At 41.5% G+C, this 20,477-nt stretch overlaps 1 protein-coding gene across 13 annotated transcripts in view; it reads left to right on the forward strand.

The window, feature by feature from the left end:
- Window positions 1-20,477, forward strand: part of INPP4B (inositol polyphosphate-4-phosphatase type II B) — a gene marked incomplete at its 5' end in the record, with an annotated part of 263,874 nt that overhangs the window by 112,407 nt on the left and 130,990 nt on the right. For all 13 annotated transcript variants that reach the window (XM_083755443.1, XM_083755441.1, XM_083755437.1 and 10 more), the window contains 2 exons: window positions 8,115-8,339; window positions 10,102-10,146. In XM_083755443.1, the coding sequence (XP_083611569.1) occupies window positions 8,115-8,339; window positions 10,102-10,146 (270 nt within the window). The remainder of the gene's footprint in view (window positions 1-8,114; window positions 8,340-10,101; window positions 10,147-20,477) is intronic.

Consider the following 20,477-nt stretch of genomic DNA (forward strand, 5'->3'; position numbering starts at 1 on the left):
GTGGCTGAAAGTTTGACTTTCAAGTGATCGCTAGCGTTTGCGTAATCAGAAAGCAAGAGATGATTTCATCACTACTAATTTTAACATGAATTCAGGATTTAGTTAGCTTTGTGAATCAAGAGCTTCTGATGTCTGTAGTTCACTTATCTTGCAGATACAATTTATATATCAAAGTTCAGTTCTCCTTTTGTTAGAATGTATAGTTGTGATAGTGCTTTATTTTTCAGAGGTTCATTATTAATATTCTCAAGCATTTTCCACTACTGTGATAATTCAGAATTACTATTTTACCAAAGTTCCCCAAACAATTTTAGCTATTTGGAAAGGCAACATTTGTCATTTAAAAAACAATTATTAAAAAAATTCTGAGAAAAGTACAGTGACCCCTGTAAAATATGATTGGAAACTAATACATGGCAAGAAAAAGGCTTAGTTACCATGACTATATGTACCAGATTATGCTTGTTGACTCAGCTGACCATGGCAGCCTTTTGATGTGACAGTAAACTGTGGTTTGCTAATATGTTCAAATCCTCCCTGGCCAACTAACTGACATTTGTTTGTGGCCAACAAACAACAATCAGAAATCATGGCTTGAAGCTGGCTTATGAATCTCAACTTGCATTAAACATGGCTTGCTCTTAATATCCAAACCTGGTGACCTGGTTTAATCCTAGATGGTTTTGGTGCTCTACCTCAGATCTGTAGACACTCACATAGCTGAGCAAGTCTTGCTTGCACCCTTCTGGACCTCCCACCGCCCCACATTTTGCCTGGCAAGAGGCTTCCTATTCCATTCACTTGCTCAAAGAGAAGTCCTCCCTCTGCAGCCTGTCCACTTAGCTCTGTAAGCCTTGCAAGTAGAAAAACATCTAAGGGGATCACAAGCCATTTTACCAAATTCTCTCTAGAAATGCATGTCGAAAGCACAACTTTGCTGTTAGCAACCTATCCCAATTTTTAAAAGTGACATCATTTCACAAAAAAACCTTGAATGCAAGCATACAATAGTGACCTCTGTTCCTCCACATTGGTCATGGAAGAGTAATGGGACTTCCGGGTTAGCGCGATCGGGTAATGGCGGATTCCCTCCGAGCTCCGGAGGGAATCGGCTCTACTGAAGACGGGTCTTGCCGCGGCGGCGACGCGGGGACCCTCAGAAACCGCAGGCGCTGAAGCCTGCGGACTTGGTGACTCGGCGGGCACCTTAAGCGCCCCCCGACCCACGAAGAGCCTTTTTAAAGGCTTTGAAGAGGGTACGGAGAGTGGCGTGGTGCTGTGAGTAGACCGCTACTTCAGTGGAGTGAAGCCGCGAGCCATGGCCGAAGAGCGCTGACTTTTTTCCTTGAACATTTGGACTCAAAAAGAAATAACCCGTGAGTAGTACGGAATTTGGACTTGAAAATTTCTTTCTCTTTGAATTTGGTACGATCGGGGGAGTGTTAAAAAGGAAGTCCGCACCCCCCTTTTTGCAGACACTTAAAGCAAGAACCGGATAACTAAGATGGAGAGACTACCTTTCTCTGTGTGAGATAAAAGTTATTAATTCCACAATTGACATTAGAAGTTTTGAGCTGGAGGTTAAGAACTGAATCTTAGAAGTTGATGTGTAACCCCCCCCCCCGACCCGGGAGCGATCCGCGAGTGAGCCTGTTGAGGAGACAGAAGGAGTTTGACAGCTGTCAAACGAGCTGTCAAACGAACTGCTTAAGCTAGAAAAATTTGTTACCTATTTTGCAGACCAGATGGGTTACATTTGATTTAAAGTTGTTGGAAACAATGAAGAAATAAGTAATAGTAATTGATTGCTGGAGAAGGATTACTAAGTAACAAGAATCCCTCTAGGGGGGATTCTGAGGCACTACAATGGCTGCAGATGGAAAATTACAAGCCGAGTTGGAAAAAATGTTCTTTCTCGTGGGAAAACTTCAGGACCAGAGCACAGCTATGGCTACAATGATTGTGACCTTGAATTCTAAAGTAAGCAATCCTGTTGCCTGTGTTAAGGACTTGACAAAAGAAAACTCTGCAGCTGAACCAGAAGAGATATTTTCAGAGTCAGAGGAGAGGGAAGGAGGAGCGGAGATGTTTCAGGAGGAAAAGGCCAACCAAAAACCTACAAATGGGGAATACAAAGAAAATAAGATATGGATAATGAGAATCTGGTTGAAAAGCAAGGATGAAGAAGACAGAGATCCCCTTATGGGGGGGTTGAAAGAACTATGGATTACAAATTTGTGCAAGATGAAATTGGGAGCCCTTGGGACATTCGGATTATTTGGAGAAGTAAGAAACAGGATCGGGGCTCCGCTTTCGAATATGGAGGGCTGGTTGGAAGAAACACTGATCTTATTGGGATAGAGCTCCTTCGAGACTTGGTGGCCAGCATAAAGATTACCAACAAAACCGACGAAGAGGGACTGATAGAGATTTGAAGGCCTCGGACGTGAGAAATCCAGGCTAAGAACTGATATTATGGACACCTCTTTGGGGGATCAGAACCTGGAAAGAGGGGGGGTGAGAGTTCTCTTATAAGGTTATGATTTTTATGTCTAGTTATTATGTTCAGTAACTAATATGATAATTGAGAAATTGTTGGAAGGGAATTTAGGTCGACCTTTGGAAAGGATGTAATGATTATAATGGATCTGTATAAGTTAAAATTGGATAATTAAGAAGAACTAAGTTTTTTAAAAAATGATACTAATATTGTAAAGAAAGGATATAAGAACTTGCTGAACTAACTATTGGAATTAGGATGCATGAAGGGGGGATGCGGGGAAGTCAGAGAAGGTGGTTATGAAAGTAAGAATTTGAAATTGTACATGTTTGTCTGTGTCTTTGTTATGTCTACATAAAATGTGAAAACTCAATAAAAAAAATTTTAAAAAAAAAGGTCATGGAAGAGTAATGCAGTGGTACCTCGGGTTACATACGCTTCAGGTTACAGACTCCGCTAACCCAGAAATAGTACCACGGGTTAAGAACTTTGCTTCAGGATGAGAACAGAAATCGTGCTCTGGCGGCGTGGCAGCAGCAGGAGGCCCCATTAGCTAAAGTCGTGCTTCAGGTTAAGAACAGTTTCAGGTTAAGAACGGACCTCTGGAACGAATTAAGTACTTAACCTGAGGTACCACTGTACTTGTGACTTCTCAGCTGATCCTAGAGTGGTCCCCAGAGAACTGTCTTCATGGAGCCAGATAGTTAAAATATGATTGCTCCTTCAGGGTAGTGATGGCAGAACCCAGGTGTAAAGATTGGAAACTGCCCATGGCAAGCAATGGTTTTAGAGAGGGTGGGAAAAAAATCACATATACTTTTTCATGTTTCATTGGAGAGAGCACAAAGTTTTTGGGAAAGTCAAAGCACACAGAGGTCAGTTTCTGTACACATCTGCATTAAGAACATCTTGGTTATAGTATCAGGACTCCACTCTTGCAGACTTCCCCTGTTGCTGCTTTGGATACCCAAGGCTCTCAGTAGCTGGTATATATGAGACAAAGAGACAAATATTGGATCAGGGAAGAGAGAGGCATTTTTGTTGACCTATGAATCAGATGCAAAAGGTACTCCAAAATGTACCACAATGAGGTGATAATTAAGTGGCTATTTAAAAGAAAATAAAATGTCAAAGGGAGCTCAATCATTCAGCTCACCAGCTGAAGCCATTCTTTTTACAAAAGTCATCCTTTTTATTTATTTATTTTTTAAAAGGAAGCAGTCAGTGCTCTCAATACTCCATGCTGTTCTAGGATAAACTAGGTACCATCCTTCTTGATAGTTTTCACCGCCAAGTGTACTATGGACATGAGCACTGGTGTTTCAGAAAAGAAGCAGCAACAGCAGCTGAGGCAGAAAGCTCCAGCAGTTAAGCAGACCATTTCTGGAATATTTGGGCAATTGGCTTCACTATCAAGGGCAGAGGCAGCTACTGGCGCTAAGTCAGCCTTCTCAGGAATTGCCTTGTCTCCTCATCGGCCAGTAAAGCGAGATGAGCGCCGCAACCCCAGAGTCATCCGTGACTGGACTTAACGGTCAGGGGTCCCTTTACCTTTACTGTCTCCTTTGGGATAAATTTGTGCTAGTTGTGACTGGGATCTTCCCGCTCCACTCATCGTCGTGACCTTTTTATGGCCCAGTAGGGAACATGACAACACAAATGGGCCGAAATCACATTATTATTATTATTATTATTATTATTATTATTATTATTAAAAATATTTCTAGCCTACTCTTTATCGCCAACTGAACCCAGAGTGGGAACAATGGAAACAAAGCACAGTATGAACACAAATAATAGAAGTGCAAAAATATGCACAAAAATAGGAGAATAGCAACTTTCCACTGACTTTGTGTGGGCATGTCTATTATAGTAATTGATTTAATCTCCTGAGCACAGTTTGTGCAGGGACATCACTGCAGAAGCCCTGTGGAGCATGTAGAGGTTGGATAGCTTGTGTCCTCCTTTTGGGGAGATAATTGAACTCTGCATTGTTTAAGTGCATTTGCCTTGTTTAGGAAACAGCCTGATGAATAGGTGCTGATGTAGGAGAAGTTGACTCATAAGTAAGAATATAGGCATGACAGCATGACATTAGTAATCCACTCATATTGGTTATACAAGATGCAGATCAGGCAGATCCTCACATTCTTGATCTTTGGAGCAATCATGTGACTAAGTATTTGCTTGCTATTTGTAATTATTTCTCTCAATGTTCCCTCTCCATATTAATTTACATATTTTTCTACTTCTAGAATAATCATAAAAGAAAATGCATTTTTAAACAAGCGCTTTCTGATAATTTATGATGAATGTGCCTTGGGTTTTGCTTTCTTTCCCCTGCATGGTCAGTGTGCCTTGACTCTAACATAAAGGAAGTGATTCTATGTGTGATTGAACGGATGATCTCCTTATACAGGCCTACTAATTATTATGTTTTTAATTAGCCAACTATCTTCTTTAAACTTGACAGTCCATGAAGCCCCATATTGCGGGTGATGTTTTGTAACAAATGACAGTTGAACATCTGAACTAATTTGTGTACAGTGTCTTCTCCATTGGCTTGTTGTTGGCAGTGAAAACAGTCCTGGCAAACACTCTTATTAACTATGTGGTGTAAGCAGAAATAAACCCCCTGCTGTGTGCCTATAATAGAAGGTATTGTGGACTTTTATGAAATAAAACAACATTCGGACCATAAAGTCTTATATTCTGATTTCAGTTTTACCAAACTAGATTTGTAACCCAAATATTTTCTTCATGTAGGCAATGGGATGATTCATTTAGCATGCACTCAACATGGAAGAATACAGTAAAGTCAATTTGCTTCCATATGTTGCAACTTAATGTAAAAGGGGGAAAAATCAATGTTCTCTTGCTGTAGACATTAGTACATGCAAGTGAGTAACTACACTTGTACCTTGGTTCTCGAACAGAATGCATTCCAGGAGTCCGTTCAACTCCTGGAACAGTTTGAAAACTAAGGTGTAGCTTCCAATTGGCTGCAGGAGTGTCCTGCAGCCAATTCGAAGCTATGGAAGCCGCGCCGGACATTCAGCTTACAAAAATTGTTCAAAAACAGGAACACTCACTTCTGGTTTTTATCGTTCAGGAGACAAAACATACAAGTTCCAAGGCGTTTGGCAAACAAGGTACAGCAAACATTTACTTGAAGGAAGCTTCCATTCTTTAGAGTTGTTGAAGAACATTGAACCTAATAATGATCAGCTGCTTATCTCCAGGGGTTGCTATTTGCATTTTAAAAAAATGTGCACATTAAATGCAAAGGGATATTTAACATCATGGCTACTCTGGCCCTTAGAAGAAGCTTGTCAGGAGTGGGTAATGTATGTGCAGTATATATTTCATGCAGAATAAGCAAGTTCACTCTCTTAATACCTGCATGAAAATTTCACAGTATAACTTCTTTTTAAAAGAGGTTTCAATTCAGCTAAATTTTGGCAGGCATCCAGAGGCTCCCTTGTTCAAATGGAAGCCTATTCTACATGTGGACCCCCCCCCTGCAATTTCTGTCATTCCCCTTTCTGTTGCAGCCCACTGCACCATACTGCTCCGGCATCCCCCTGCTTACAAAACAATCAGTAGAACAACAATATTATAAAATTGCAGTCTGTTATAATAAATAACAAACAACATTTAGCAACATTAAAATAACAGCAGTAAATGAAAGCATGAGTAAATGTAGGGTCATAAACTCAACCCCAAGTGGTGGTATCATTTTTATTATTCTGCTCAGTAACATCTTTCTTTGAGCTGCTTACGGACATAAAATGATGAAATACTGTTAAAATAGCAATATCATATAATGGCAATATCAAGCTTTATTGGACATTTGAAGGATACAAATACAAAGACAAAAATGTGTATGATTTTAAAGAATATTGTCAGTCACTGGGAATGTAGGCAGTTAAATGGTTGGAAATGAAAGCATGTATTGAAACACCATTACCCAGATGTCAGGAGTCAGTAGCAGGTTTTGCCTTCTTTTAACAGTGCAGCCTGTTAACATTTTATTATTAAATATTAAAATATTAATATTAATAATTAATAATTATAAAAATATTAAATTAAAATAATTAAAAGTATTAAAATAATATTTTAATATTGCAGCCTGTTTATTTCACCCTATGGAACTCAAGGGAAGCCATGTGACATCAAGATGACATGCTCTGAAGTCCCAACAATTGTTGGGACTTCAAAATTTCAAGAGTGTACTTTAAGGCATTGGCAGCTGCATCTCCACTGCATGTATGATGCTGGGTGTGCAGCAGCTGTGTGGTTTGGGGAAAATGAGCTGGTAGGACCTTACGCTGGGCCTAATTAAGCTTGTGGACTAGATGTTCTCAATCCCTGTCTTAAAGGAATGGAGCACAGCAAGGTGGATGGTTGGGTTTTTGTTCCCTATCCACCCCATAATACTCCTTTTCATGTAAAGCAGGGATAGGGATCTTAGGGCCCTCCATATTTTGTTGGACTTCGTCTCCCATCGTCCCTGACCATTGGTCATGCATGTGGAAGCTGATGAGAGCTGGATTCCAACATCATCCGAAGGGCCTCAGGTTTCACATCCCTGATAGGCGTCATTCATTCATTCATTCATTCACACTTTATTTGTGAATTGGAGAGATTCATGGATCAAAACCACACATGCCTCATCACATCTAGTTGGACCCTGCAAGTACAGTTGAATGTTGGAAGAATTGGATACAATATTGGGAACCAACTTTTATTTAGCTAGTTTTCGGTGTTCAGCTTCAAAACCCAACAGCTACCAGTTTTATTCCTTCAGATATATAGCTAAATCAGTTGGTGTCTTCTGTTAACGTAGCATTGATTTGCTCCCCTCCCCTTAGTCCGTGCCTGATCATTTGTACCGCACTAAATGTCATGCTGAATTTGCAACTAAATGAAACTGTCTCCATGGCAGAATCTTAAATGCCTAGAGACTGTTTCCTTTGTGAATTCCAATCAAATGAATGATCCTAGTTGCTACTTGAATTTCCTTGTGAACCCAAGAGACAAGTAGACTTCTATCAGGCTCCGCAGCAGCTACTTATGGGTAGCTATGAGGTCAGAATCCTTTCCATATAACCTGTTGGTTGATTGTTCTAAATTGTTGCCAGGTATTGATGAACAGTAATCTGACAAGAGTGAATGGGCAGCTGTGTGTAAAGGGCAGTTCTAATAAAAAGAATGATGAACACTTTTTGCTTTAATGAATCCCACCAGTCCATTTGACAGAATTCTGCCTGTTGACCCTGCTAAATCAAATTCATACTTAAGCTGGTTTCCCTGAAAGCTACCGGCTAAGCTGCCAGATAGCCATCAGATAGGGATTCTAAATTTCAGCTTAATGATACTGCCACCTAGTTTTGGGACACATTAATTGCTTTAAGATCCAGCTGTGCAGTGAGGACTTTGTGTTGTGCTGAATGTGAAGAGCAGCAGCTTGATTTCATTTGCTTCTGTGACACAAGAGGAGAAGCTGTATGATATTCTGTGTCACTGCAAGCATCAGTCTTGCCCTAATCTTCAAAAACACATCTGTTAATGTCTGTCTTAATGAAAGTGTGTCAATGTTTTCTGAGTGCAGAGTTTCAGAGTGGAGAACCAGATCTTTACCTTGAAGCTGCATCAAGGTCTGACTGTGAATCTTGGGCTGTGGCTCTCGGAGAGGCAAGTTCTGAAGGTCTGCGCAATAAAATCGAGCAGCTCCAGAGACTGATCATGGAAATCAAGGAAGAAAGAGCAGCAGATGAAGTACATCAGTTCATTCCATCAGCACAGGCAGACAATCTTGCAGAGTCTAAGCTTACAAGTAAGCATGTTGTTTATTGGACCTTAATCCTGTTAATACTTTTTTTTGGTGGAAATCCTCTCTTCTGTGAATGGCCAGTTTTAGGCAGATTATAAATCTTTGTTGCCAAGTGTTATTGCACTCCAGTGCTCATAATCACTAACCATTTGGCGGTGTTGCCTCGGGCTGATGGGATTCGAGTGAAACATTATCTGGATGAGCACAGGTTACCCCTCTCTTTGTTGTAGACAGACATGCTAACATAATACTGATAATGTATTTTGCTTCTGGCTTGCATAACTTGCTTCCTATGAAAGGCAGATATATAGCTGTCAGTTAATCTATTCTTTGTAGTGTTTTTTTTTAAAAGATCCTGTGTACAAATGTTGTTTTGCATGTATTTCTACAAGACGTTTAATGTTCAAAGTATGATACTGTACTTACCCTTATAACAAGTAATTAGAGACAGATCATTAGTTTAACACTTTCATTATAGAAATGGGAACCAGGACTGAGAGACAGGCTTGTTTAAGGTTTCCTAACTCCAAGCAATAGTACTCCGCCTGTCAGAATTTTGATCATGCTTCTGAATCATAAGGCAACATCATATAAATTTGTCAAAGAAGAAAGGAGCTGAATGAATTGGCATCACTGGCTAACCATGGGCAGCTAAGGCTAAAGCAACTCCCATGTGTTCAGCAGGGCTTGTATTTAAGACAGCCCTCCATACCACATAAGAAGCCTCTTTTGCAATTATAGGGAGTTTCAAAAACCTTGTTGTGGTGAGTTAGGTTCTGTTATTCCAAGGAAAATTGTGGGGAACCCCAATAAACATGCCATGGATTGTGATCCATGGTAGTGTCGCTATGCATGGAGGAAAAAACCTAAACACGTTGCAGAGTTTCCAAAAAATAGACCAGACACAATTGTACTTCATCCAGCAGAGCTTTAGTGCTACTGAAGGCAAATGAGCATAACGGTCACAAATCCAGTAACATTCAGGATTGGCACAGTCCATAAGAAATCCATTTCCAGCAGACTTACCTTTAACAAGAACTTATAATAAGACTAAACCTTAACACTATAGCATAACCTTTAAAGCCCTAAACGGCCTCAGACCAGTATACCTGAAGGAGCGTCTCCACCTCCATCATTCTGCCTGGATACTGAGGTCCAGCGCAGAGGGCCTTCTGGTGGTTCCCTCTCTGCGAGAAGCCAACTTACAGGGAACCAGGCAGAGGGCCTTCTCGGTAGTGGCACCCACCCTGTGGAACGGTTTAAGTTTAGGCAATGAATAAGTCTGATTCAATTAAATGGGGTGTATTTCTAGTAGACATTCATATCACTGCACTGATAGTCTTATGGAAATATTATGATGTTTACCAAGTTTTCACTGAGTTTAGTCACGTGACCCTTCTAAATACATGTCCAGCAATTCTGGTGAAGTAATAATTTGTTGAAAAAAGCAGCAGTGAGCTTTGCATTCTAAGAAATTTTGATGCAAATGACATAGCCAATTTTCTTTGACTGGTGCACAGGATAACAATTACTTTGTCAGGATAGCTTTCCCACTATGATTCTGATTCATTAGAACACAAAAAATGTTGTTTATTGATCGACTGCAGTGGGCTCTAAAAAAAATAGATGTGGTGAAACATTGCATCTTGATTTGCAGCTCACTGTTGGTACCGTTGGTACAATGCTAAGTAAACTTTGTCATATAAAATTCCAGTGTATTAATTATTACCGTATATATTTTAACTAGATACTCTTTTACCAACAGATCTTCAGAGGACTGTCAGTGAACCAAAACTTGAATTCAGTCTTGGTAAGACACAACTTTAAATGTTGCATAAAACTAAAGTTGATAGGTCACATCCAGCCAAGTCATACTCAGAGTAGATCCACAGAAACAATGGGCATGACAACCTTAACATCAATTGTGTCTTCTCTGAGTAGAACTTAGTTGGATACAATTATATAATATATAAAGAGCACGACTTTCCACTTTAGAAAGCCCTGAAAAGAAGAGAGGCATATAACAGCCATTTTATCAAGTGGCCTTGTAAATGAATCTCTAAAACCTTGAATGGAAGCAGTTTGGTTTGTTTAATCTACTGATGATCTGGCTCAGACGTTTTTATTATTAAACACTGCAAACTTGGGGCTGGAACACTTACGCATTCTAACCTTTATAATATATGCAGGTCTATAAAAGATAGGATTTTTAATGTTGAACTAATTAATATGTTCATGTAAAAATTATTTATAGGAAGGGTTTTAATTTCAAGGTACAGCAGCTTCTTGAGTGTTACCTTTTGAAACAGAATGTCTCTTTGGCAAAGTGTATCTTATTAATTGGTACATGCCATTCTTTTTGTTAAAGTACATGTAGCATAGCTAAAATGTTCAATCAGTCAAGCATACTAATTAACTGAACGTGTCTTCATAGCATTAGATAAGCACTTTTTTCCTGTAAAAAGTGCAGCTTCCCTTGCTTTGTTGAATTGAATTCCAGTGCTTTCAGAAACATTGAGTCATTTCTTCAAAACCTACAAACTTTGCAAGCTTTGTCATTAGTTTCTTTCGGTATTAGGTTATACAATTATAACAGATACTTCAGTATGATGCAATGTGAATTTAATGGCAGGAATTAAGACCAGAATTAGGATGAATAATAATGTTAGCTTTGTTTAGATAGAAGGAACTGGATTACTTGTGCCCAGATTTATTCTACAACCTACTAACTGCTTAGTGATTGGCTGGCTATTACATTTAACTTTGGCAGCAATCCAAACCACAAAAAGTGTACTCAGAATTAAGTCCCATTGAATGCAGTGGGCCTCACTCCTAGGTTAGTAGGGTTGGGTTTGCAGCTTTACTTCCATAATTATTTTAGTAGCTGGGTAGTCATTGTCTTTTACTGTAAAGGCCAGACGTCATCTTATTTCATCATGACGTATACTGCATTTCAGGTAATACAATTTCTTAACCTTATCCTAAGCCTTAGCCTTATATTTGATAGATTGCGTTCTTTCCCACTTTTTAATCCAGAAGTGGGGATGCAGCATGCATAAAATAATAAAATATACCATTAAAATTACATTAAGCCTGTTTCTATACTGTATGATACATAGCAATATTCTTGGGTAGTGCATTTTCCCTTCCAAAAGCCCAATTATTGTAATAGTTCCTCAAAGGTCACCTAGCCCAAGCCCAGCCAATACAGAAATCCACTCTTACAGTATCCCTGATAGATGGCTATCCAACTTCTTCTTAAAAGCCTCAAATGATGGAGAGTACACAGTCATCTGAGGGAATGATTTTTTCTTGCAATTTGAACCCACTGGTTCCAGATCTATCCTTTTGTCTGGACCAACAGAAGGAAAGGATCGCTTCTATCCTATGCTTTTCATACCAGCATTTATTTTTAGATTTTGCTTTTCTGCAGAATGATTCTAACTTGAGCTCATTAGAGAAGCCCAGCCCATTAGAGAAGCTCAGATTTTAAAGAGGCAAGGATATATGGATAGTGACCTATGATGTTTTTCTTCTAAAGCCAGTAGGCGAAAGAAGACTTTTCAGTCATAGGTTTTACTTGTTTGTTTTGGATTAAAAAGCATATTTTGAGGGAAGTATTTTGAGTAACCACTGTTCAGTGAAAAGTTAGTGGATATCTGAGCTTGAAAAGCTATTTAACAGCTGGAAGGGTCCTGCTGGGATTTAACCATTTTTAAGAGACACAGTTTTATCACTGATGTTCCGGAGTGATGCAGCAGATAATGGGATGGGATTTTGACAAATATTTCAGACTAAAGGAGATGAAGTGAAGATATAATAACAAAGAGAAAGGGACTCAGTGTTTTGAGAGTGGGGGCTTGGAGAGATTTATGGTTTCAGTTATTTATTATGCATTAAATTATTTAAGCACAGGGTTGGGGGTCTTTTTTAATAAAAAAAAAGCATTCTGATTTGTTCTATGCACTGTATTACTTATTTCACATATTTTTCAAAAGCTGCCTAAATTTGTTTTTGGCTAAGCTTTACAACATTTACATTCAGTTGGACAAATGTATCACTCCACTAACTTGCACCATTAATGCAAATTTTGTTTATTTTGATGGTTTGTGTTCTAATGGGGTTCTGTTCCTCAGATTACATCCATTATTTTGCAAAGACGCCCTTGGCTTCATCAGGGAGTTCTACTGGTGAAAATATTTTCATGATTGCTGGGGCGTGAAGTTGTTAGTGTTACTTCTTAAAATAATTTTTAAGTACCTAAAATTTACTTTGTTCTGTACATAGTCACTGCCTGCAGCCTTACACTCTAAAAGGTGTAGGGACGTAGGTGGCGCTGTGGTCTAAGCCACTAAGCCTCTTTGGCTTGCTGAACAAAAGGTTGGTATTTCAAATCCGTGCAATGGGGTGAGCTCTCGTTGCTGTGTCCCAGCTTCAGCCAACCTAGCAGTTCAAAAGCATACCAGTGCAAGTAGATAAATAGGTACTGCTGTGGCATGCTGGTAAACAGCGTTTCCGTGTGCTCTGGCATTCATCATGATGTCCCATTGCGCCACATGATTCAGAAATCTGTCTGTGGACAAACACCGGCTCTCTTGGCCTGAATTGAGATGAGCGCCGCACCCTATAGTCGCTGCTGACTGGACCAAACTGTCCAAGGGTCCTTTAGCTTTTACTCTAAAAGGTGTGGCTCATATGGAAAAAAGAAAGGGAAGGGAAGAGGAAATGAGCAACCTGGGACAGAAACAGTTTCGGAAGGAAGGAGTCAAATGGCAGCTGATCTCTCAATGAAGCCAATGGTGAGGGCTTTGGTAGGTTGGCCATCAGTTACATCATTTTGGCATGTTCCTTTCATTTTAGAAAATTAAACAATATAGCTCACAGGTTGATTTGGCATGTTCCTTTCATTTTAGAAAATTAAACAATATAGCTCACAGGTTGATTGTTTAAGCCGAAATTCTGAAGGTTTTTACCCTGAGACCATAGAGTCTGTATTCCAGAGTCTTAGCTACATTTCTTAACAATTGAGGTATGTTTAAGGGATTTTATGGGTTTATGAGTAAAACTCTCACCAAAGTCTCTCCATGTGCTCCTTCCCTATCATAGTGCATTACCCTTGGCTTGACAGTGGGTATTGGCTATGGGTACAATAGGAACAGGGACGCGGATGGCGCTGTGGGTAAAACGTCAGTGCCTAGGACTTGCCGATCGTATTGTCGGCGGTTCAAATCCCCGTGGCGGGGTGAGCTCCCATCGTTCGGTCCCAGCTCCTGCCCACCTAGCAGTTCGAAAGCACTCCTAAGTGCAAGTAGATAAATAGGTACCGCTTTATAGCGGGAAGGTAAACTGCGTTTCCGTGTGCTGCGCTGGTGCTGGCTTGCCAGAGCAGCTTCGTCACACTGGCCACGTGACCCGGAAGTGTCTTCGGACAGTGCTGGCTCCTGGCCTCTTGAGCGAGATGAGCGCACAACCCTAGAGTCGGACACGACTGGCCCGTACGGGCAGGGGTACCTTTACCTTTACCTTACAATAGGAACACTTTCTCTTTCTCTCTTGCTGCCCTGTAAAGTTGGAAATACCTCCCAGAATCCAACTGGGAAAATTCAGAACCAGCAAGACCAGACTGTCCTGAAGGACTGGAAGAAATTCATGATATATTTGAAAGACATTTGTAATCAATTGACATTGCTTGTAGGGTTACAAGAAGTTTTGTAAGGAGAACTATATGAATTTCTGCAAAAGAGGACTAAGAAGGAGTTTGTTTAGTATTTGGATTTTATAGCAATAACTATAATAATAAAATGCAAAATTAGAAAAGGAAGTTAGAAAACCATCAGTCGAGGATGATGGAAGTCCTAGGCTGTGATAGCCAAAGGTCTGTTATGTTGTTTAAAATGGGATGTTATGTTTGGAAAACATTTGTTCCAGAATCCTTCCCAGAATCCTTATGTGTGTTGCTAGCACTCCTTAAAATCCCTCCATTTTCACATGAAGGAGCACATCTGAGTTAAAATTTGGGGTGCTAGGAATGTTTCCCATGGAAGAATTCCCAGCTCCCTGACAACTGCCTGCAACAACCCACTGCAACTAGGACTGAGCTAGCCAGGAAAGAGAGCAGTGTTTTATTGCTTGCGAGAGTTCCATCTCCCATAGGTAACTCAACATACTGCTGTGCTGTGTATGAAGTTTGTTGTTGTTGTTTAGTCATTTAGTCGTGTCCGACTCTTCGTGACCCCATGGACCAGAGAACGCCAGGCACCTCTGTCCTCCACTGCCTCCCGCAGTTTGGTCAAACTCATGCTGGTAACCTCGAAAACACTATCCAACCATCTCGTCCTCTGCCGTCCCCTTCTCCTTGTGCCCTCCATCTTTCCCAACATCAGGGTCTTCTCCAGGGAATCTTCTCTTCTCATGAGGTGGCCAACGTACTGGAGCCTCAGCTTCACAATCTGTCCTTCCAGTGAGCACTCAGGGTTGATCTCCTTCAGTATGGAGAGGTTTGATCTTCTTGCAGTCCATGGGACTCTCAAGAGTCTCCTCCAGCACCATAATTCAAAAGCATCAATTCTTCGGCGATCAGCCTTCTTTATGGTCCAGCTCTCACTTCCATACATCACTACTGGGAAAACCATAGCTTTAACTATACGAACCTTTGTTGGCAAGGTGATGTCTCTACTTCTCAAGATGCTGTCTAGGCCTGTCATTGCCCTTCTCCCAAGAAGCAGGCGTCTTTTAATTTCGTGGCTGCTGTCACCATCTGCAGTGATCATTGAGCCCAAGAAAGTAAAATCTCTCACTACCTCCATTTCTTCCCCTTCTATTTGCCAGGAGGTGATGGGACCAGTGGCCATGATCTTCGTTTTTTTGATGTTGAGCTTCAGACCATATTTTGCGCTCTCCTCTTTCACCCTCATTAAAAGGTTCTTTAATTCCTCCTCACTTTCTGCCATCAAGGTTGTGTCATCTGCATATCTGAGGTTGTTGATATTTCTTCCGGCAATCTTAATTCCGGCTAGGGATTCATCCAGCCCAGCCTTTCGCATGATGAATTCTGCATATAAGTTAAATAAGCAGGGAGACAAAATACAGCCTTGTCGTACTCCTTTCCCAATTTTGAACCAATCAGTTGTTCCATATCCAGTTCTAACTGTAGCTTCTTGTCCCACATAGAGATTTCTCAGGAGACAGATGAGGTGATCTGGCACTCCCATTTCTTTAAGAACTTGCCATAGTTTGCCGTGGTCGACACAGTCAAAGGCTTTTGCATAGTCAATGAAGCAGAAGTAGATGTCTTTCTGGAACTCTCTAGCTTTCTCCATAATCCAGCGCATGTTTGCAATTTGGTCTCTGGTTCCTCTGCCTCTTCTAAATCCAGCTTGCACTTCTGGGAGTTCTCGGTCCACATACTGCTTGAGCCTTCCTTGTAGAATTTTAAGCATAACCTTGCTAGCGTGTGAAATGAGTGCAATTGTGCGGTAGTTGGAGCATTCTTTGGCACTGCCCTTCTTTGGGATTGGGATGTAGACTGATCTTCTCCAATCTTCTGGCCACTGCTGAGTTTTCCAAACTTGCTGGCATATTGAGTGTAGCACCTTAACAGCATCATCTTTTAAAATTTTAAATAGTTCAGCTGGAATACCATCACTTCCACTGGCCTTGTTATTTGCAGTGCTTTCTAAGGCCCATTTGACTTCACTTTCCAGGATGTCTGGCTCAAGGTCAGCAACCACGCTACCTGGGGTATACGAGACATCCATTTCTTTCTGGTATAATTCCTCTGTGTATTCTTGCCACCTCTTCTTGATGTCTTCTGCTTCTGTTAGGTCCTTTCCACTTTTGTCCTTTATTATGGAAATCTTTGTACGAAATGTTCCTTTCATATCTCCAATTTTCTTGAACAGATCTCTGGTTCTTCCCATTCTATTGCTTTCCTCTATTTCTTTGCATTGCTCGTTTAAGAAGGTCTTCTTGTCTCTCCTTGCTATTCTTTGGAAATCTGCATTCAATTTCCTGTATCTTTCACCATCTCCCTCGCATTTTGCTTGCCTTCTCTCCCCCGCTATTTGTAAGGCCTCATTGGACAGCCACTTTGCTTTCTTGCATTTCCTTTTCATTGGGATGGTTTTCGTTGCTGCCTCCTGTATAATGTTACGAGCCTCCATCCATAGTTCTTCAGGCATTCTGTCCACCAAATCTAAATCCTTAAACCTGTTCCTCACTTCCACTGTGTATTCATAAGGGATTTGACTTAGATTGTATCTTACCGGCCCAGTGGTTTTTCCTACTTTCTTCTTTTTAAGCTTGAATTTTGCTATAAGAAGCTGATGATCTGAGCCACAGTCAGCTCCAGGTCTTGTTTTTGCTGACTGTATAGAGCTTCTCCATCTTTGGCTGCAGAGAATATAATCAATCTGATTTCGATGCTGCCCATCTGGTGATGTCCATGTGTAGAGTCGTCTCTTGTGTTGTTGGAAAAGCGTGTTTGTGATGACCAGCTTGTTCTCTTGACAGAACTCTATTAGCCTTTGCCCTGCTTCGTTTTGATCTCCAAGGCCAAACTTGCCAGTTGTTCCTTTTATCTCTTGACTCCCTACTTTAGCATTCCAATCCCCTATAATGAGAAGAACATCCTTCTTTGGTGTCACTTCTATAAGGTCTTGTAAGTCTTCATAGAATTGGTCAATTTCAGTTTCTTCAGCACAAGTAGTTGGTGCATAAACTTGGATTACTGTGATGTTAAAAGGTCTGCCTTGGATTCGTATCGAGATCATTCTATCATTTTTGAGATTGCATCCCAGTACAGCTTTCGCCACTCTTTTGTTGACTATGAGGGCCACTCCATTTCTTTTACGGGTTTCTTGCCCACAGTAGTAGATATGATGGTCATCCGAACTGAATTCACCCATTCCCGTCCATTTTAGTTCACTGATGCCCAGGATGTCAATATTTATTCTTGCCATCTCATTTTTGACCACCTCCAACTTACCCAGGTTCATGGTTCTTACATTCCAGGTTCCTATGCAATATTTTTCTTTACAGCATTGGACTTTCCTTTCGCTTCCAGGCATATCCGCAACTGAGCGTCCTTTCGGCTTTGGCCCAGCCGCTTCATCAGCTCTGGATCTACTTGTACTTGCCCTCCGCTCTTCCCCAGTAGCATGTTGGACGCCTTCCGACCTGAGGGGCTCATCTTCCAGCGTCATATCTTTTATATGCCTGTTGTCTTTGTCCATGGAGTTTTCTTGGCAGGGATACTGGAGTGGCTTGCCAGTTCCTCCTCCAGGTGGATCACGTTTGGTCAAAACTCTCCACTATGACCTGTTCATCTTGGGTGCCCTGCTCGGCATAGTTCATAGCTTCTCTGAGTTCTTCAAGCCCCTTCGCCACGGCAAGGCAGTGATCCATGAAGGGGTGTATGAAGTTTACTAAACCACAAAGATGAAGGGGGAAGAAAGCCACTCCCTCTTTTCCTTCCTGTGGTAGAGGCTGGTGACCCTTCTGCACAAAAGCAAAAGCATTTTCAGCTTATACACAAGGCAATCAGAATCCAAGCCAAGGTGGAGAACGTGTGTCTTTCCCAGGTATTGTTCAACTCCCATCAGCCCAGCCAGCATGTTTGATGGTCAGGGTTGTCATGAGCTATAATTCAACAACACCTGGCAGTCTACAGGTTCCCTACCCTGGCCATATAAGTGGCTGTTGATTGAGCAGTGCCTTAAGTGTATTTGAGAAAGTAAGCTTACTGACAATAACTTGCCTAGAAGTATATTTAATATTTTTTATTACATTGGGATAAAACTGACTTGTGAGCCAACATGGAAATAAAACATTTTAAGCATGGTCAGTATTTTGCTATGAGCAAATAAGTGTTGCTTGACCTTTAAACAAACTGAAACAGAATATGACATTCTACACAGGTTGCTGGGATCAGAAACCTTTTTTTGAGTGTGACATTCAGCATTCACATAGGCCATTGATTTGTGGAAGATGATTAGTGGCTTGGCAGTTTTTATTGGCCTTGGGATGAGTTTTTTATCTGACATTCTAGGCCAATTAATGAGATGGCAGCTTTGGGCTATCTTTATTACCTTCCAGCCTGTGAGCAAATTATTGGAGCTTCAAAGAAATGAAAATGTTAAAATATTAGTGATTTAAATAAAATTGCAGTTAATCTTAGAATCATAGCATCATATGGTGGTTTGAGCAAAGTCTGTTCCATTTTGGATTCCAAAGAGCATTTTTGGAGGCACTGATGATTGTTTATGGGCTCGTCGTTCTTGAGAAAAGCAGATGGGTGTCTTCTCAATTATGTCCTGGGGCATAATTTTCTTTTCTCTAGAAAGAAATTTCCTATAGGCCCTAGGACAGGGGTCGGCAGACTACGGCCCGGGGGCCAGATGCGACCCACCAGGCTCGTAAATCCAGCCCACGGACCCTGCCACCCACTTGGTCAGTCCACGTGCTGAGCTAAACTGGCGCGGCGCGGCGTTTCCTTGAAAAGAAGCCACAGATGCCTCACCGCACGGAGACTGACTTCCGTGATGCTGGCATGGCTTCGGATTGGCTGCAGGAAGTCTTGCCACCAGCTTGCTGAGGTAAACCCAGCACGGCCATGGACACAGAGGCCGGTGGGCGGGCGGTGGGTCTGGGCCGCACCATGGGCATCGTGATGGGCACGTTGCGGGGCTTCAGCTGGAGCTTGGCACACCTGCTGACCCTGCATCTGGTGCCTGGCTCAGCACTGCTGCTGGTGGCATGCTCAGCGGCTGCGTTGGAGCAGCTGTAGGGTGAGCTGTGCGCCACCTGCCAAGCGCTCTGCATGTGCGGCCTGCCCCCCGACTTGGCATCGGATGACAGGCCGCAGCGTGTGGTGCACACTGCCTGGGAGCTCCACGGGGACGGGCCAATGAAGCGGCTGCTGCTTGTCAACAACACTGGTGAGCGGCTGGCACTGAGACGTGCTCTTGAGCACGTGCAGAGTGCGTTCCTCCTCCAGGTCCAGAGGTAGCTGCGGGACCAGCTTGCAGGGTATATTTTTAAAAATATAGTCCGGTCCCCCACAAGGTCTGAGGAATAGTGGACCAGCTCCCTGCGCTATTAGTAAAATGTTATGAATATAGATAGGAAAAGACAGCTACCAAAACCACTGACTTCACCAGTCTTCCTTTCTTTTATTTTATTTGTCTTTGTTTTGGAACCATTCACTTAAATGTGCTTTGACATATCACAGATAAGTGGCGAGATCACAACAGGAAACAGTTTCAGGCAAGTCCAGCTGTAAATGCATAGTATCTCCTCTTATTTTGGATGTGATAAAGCATTCAAGCAATGTGTCCATACAGTGTCTTCTTTCCATATCGTGACTAAGCTGAGTATCTGAATTCATCCTCAGTTTGCACAATCACTGGACTTACTGTATGGTTTTCTAGGATTCAAATACACTAAGCAATCTTAATTTGCTTAGTTTTATGGACTTGCAGCTTGCGTTGAATGATTGTCTACTCAGTGCTTCTTGGTTGTTCCTGGAAAGCTGGTCACAGTTCCTCTTGCACTTCCTGTGTCTTGCACTTTACACAGTAACCTCACCAGGCTGGTCAGATATTGTACCCATGTAACTTTAGGTTTAAAGTTATGAGGTGTAGCAGGGAGATTCGCCCTCTTTATATTAACTTTTTGTAATGTTAAATCTATATGCAAAAACAAACAATTAACTCCTAAGAAATCAGAATCTTTGGGGATACCTTCTGTGGAGATTATGAGAATCAATAGATTGTTTGGCTCCCCGAGGATATAGTTGTAAGGGTTGCCCCATGGTTGGCTTAGTTTGACCCTTTTCAGTTTTTTTGAGGGGATGGGGTGGCTCTCTGTAAAGCTTGTAACTATGTGTGTGATACATCTGCTGGACTGTTAGCTGTCCCATTCACATCAGTAGGTGAGTTATTAACAGTACAGGATTCCCCCCCTACTGCGTCAGGAGGGGTGGAATGGAGAGTAGACCTGTGGGGTTACCCACTTTAAAAAAATAAATGAATTGCTTAGTTGTTCATGGGAAGGGTTTGTTCTCTGAGCTGTTGAATAAAACTCCTTCTATAGGGTAAGTTCAGCAGGTTTCCTCCAGTAACTTATATGCTGAGAAATTGC

Source organism: Podarcis gaigeae (genome assembly GCF_964106915.1).
Source record: "Podarcis gaigeae genome assembly, chromosome: 9".
NCBI lineage: Eukaryota > Metazoa > Chordata > Lepidosauria > Squamata > Lacertidae > Podarcis > Podarcis gaigeae.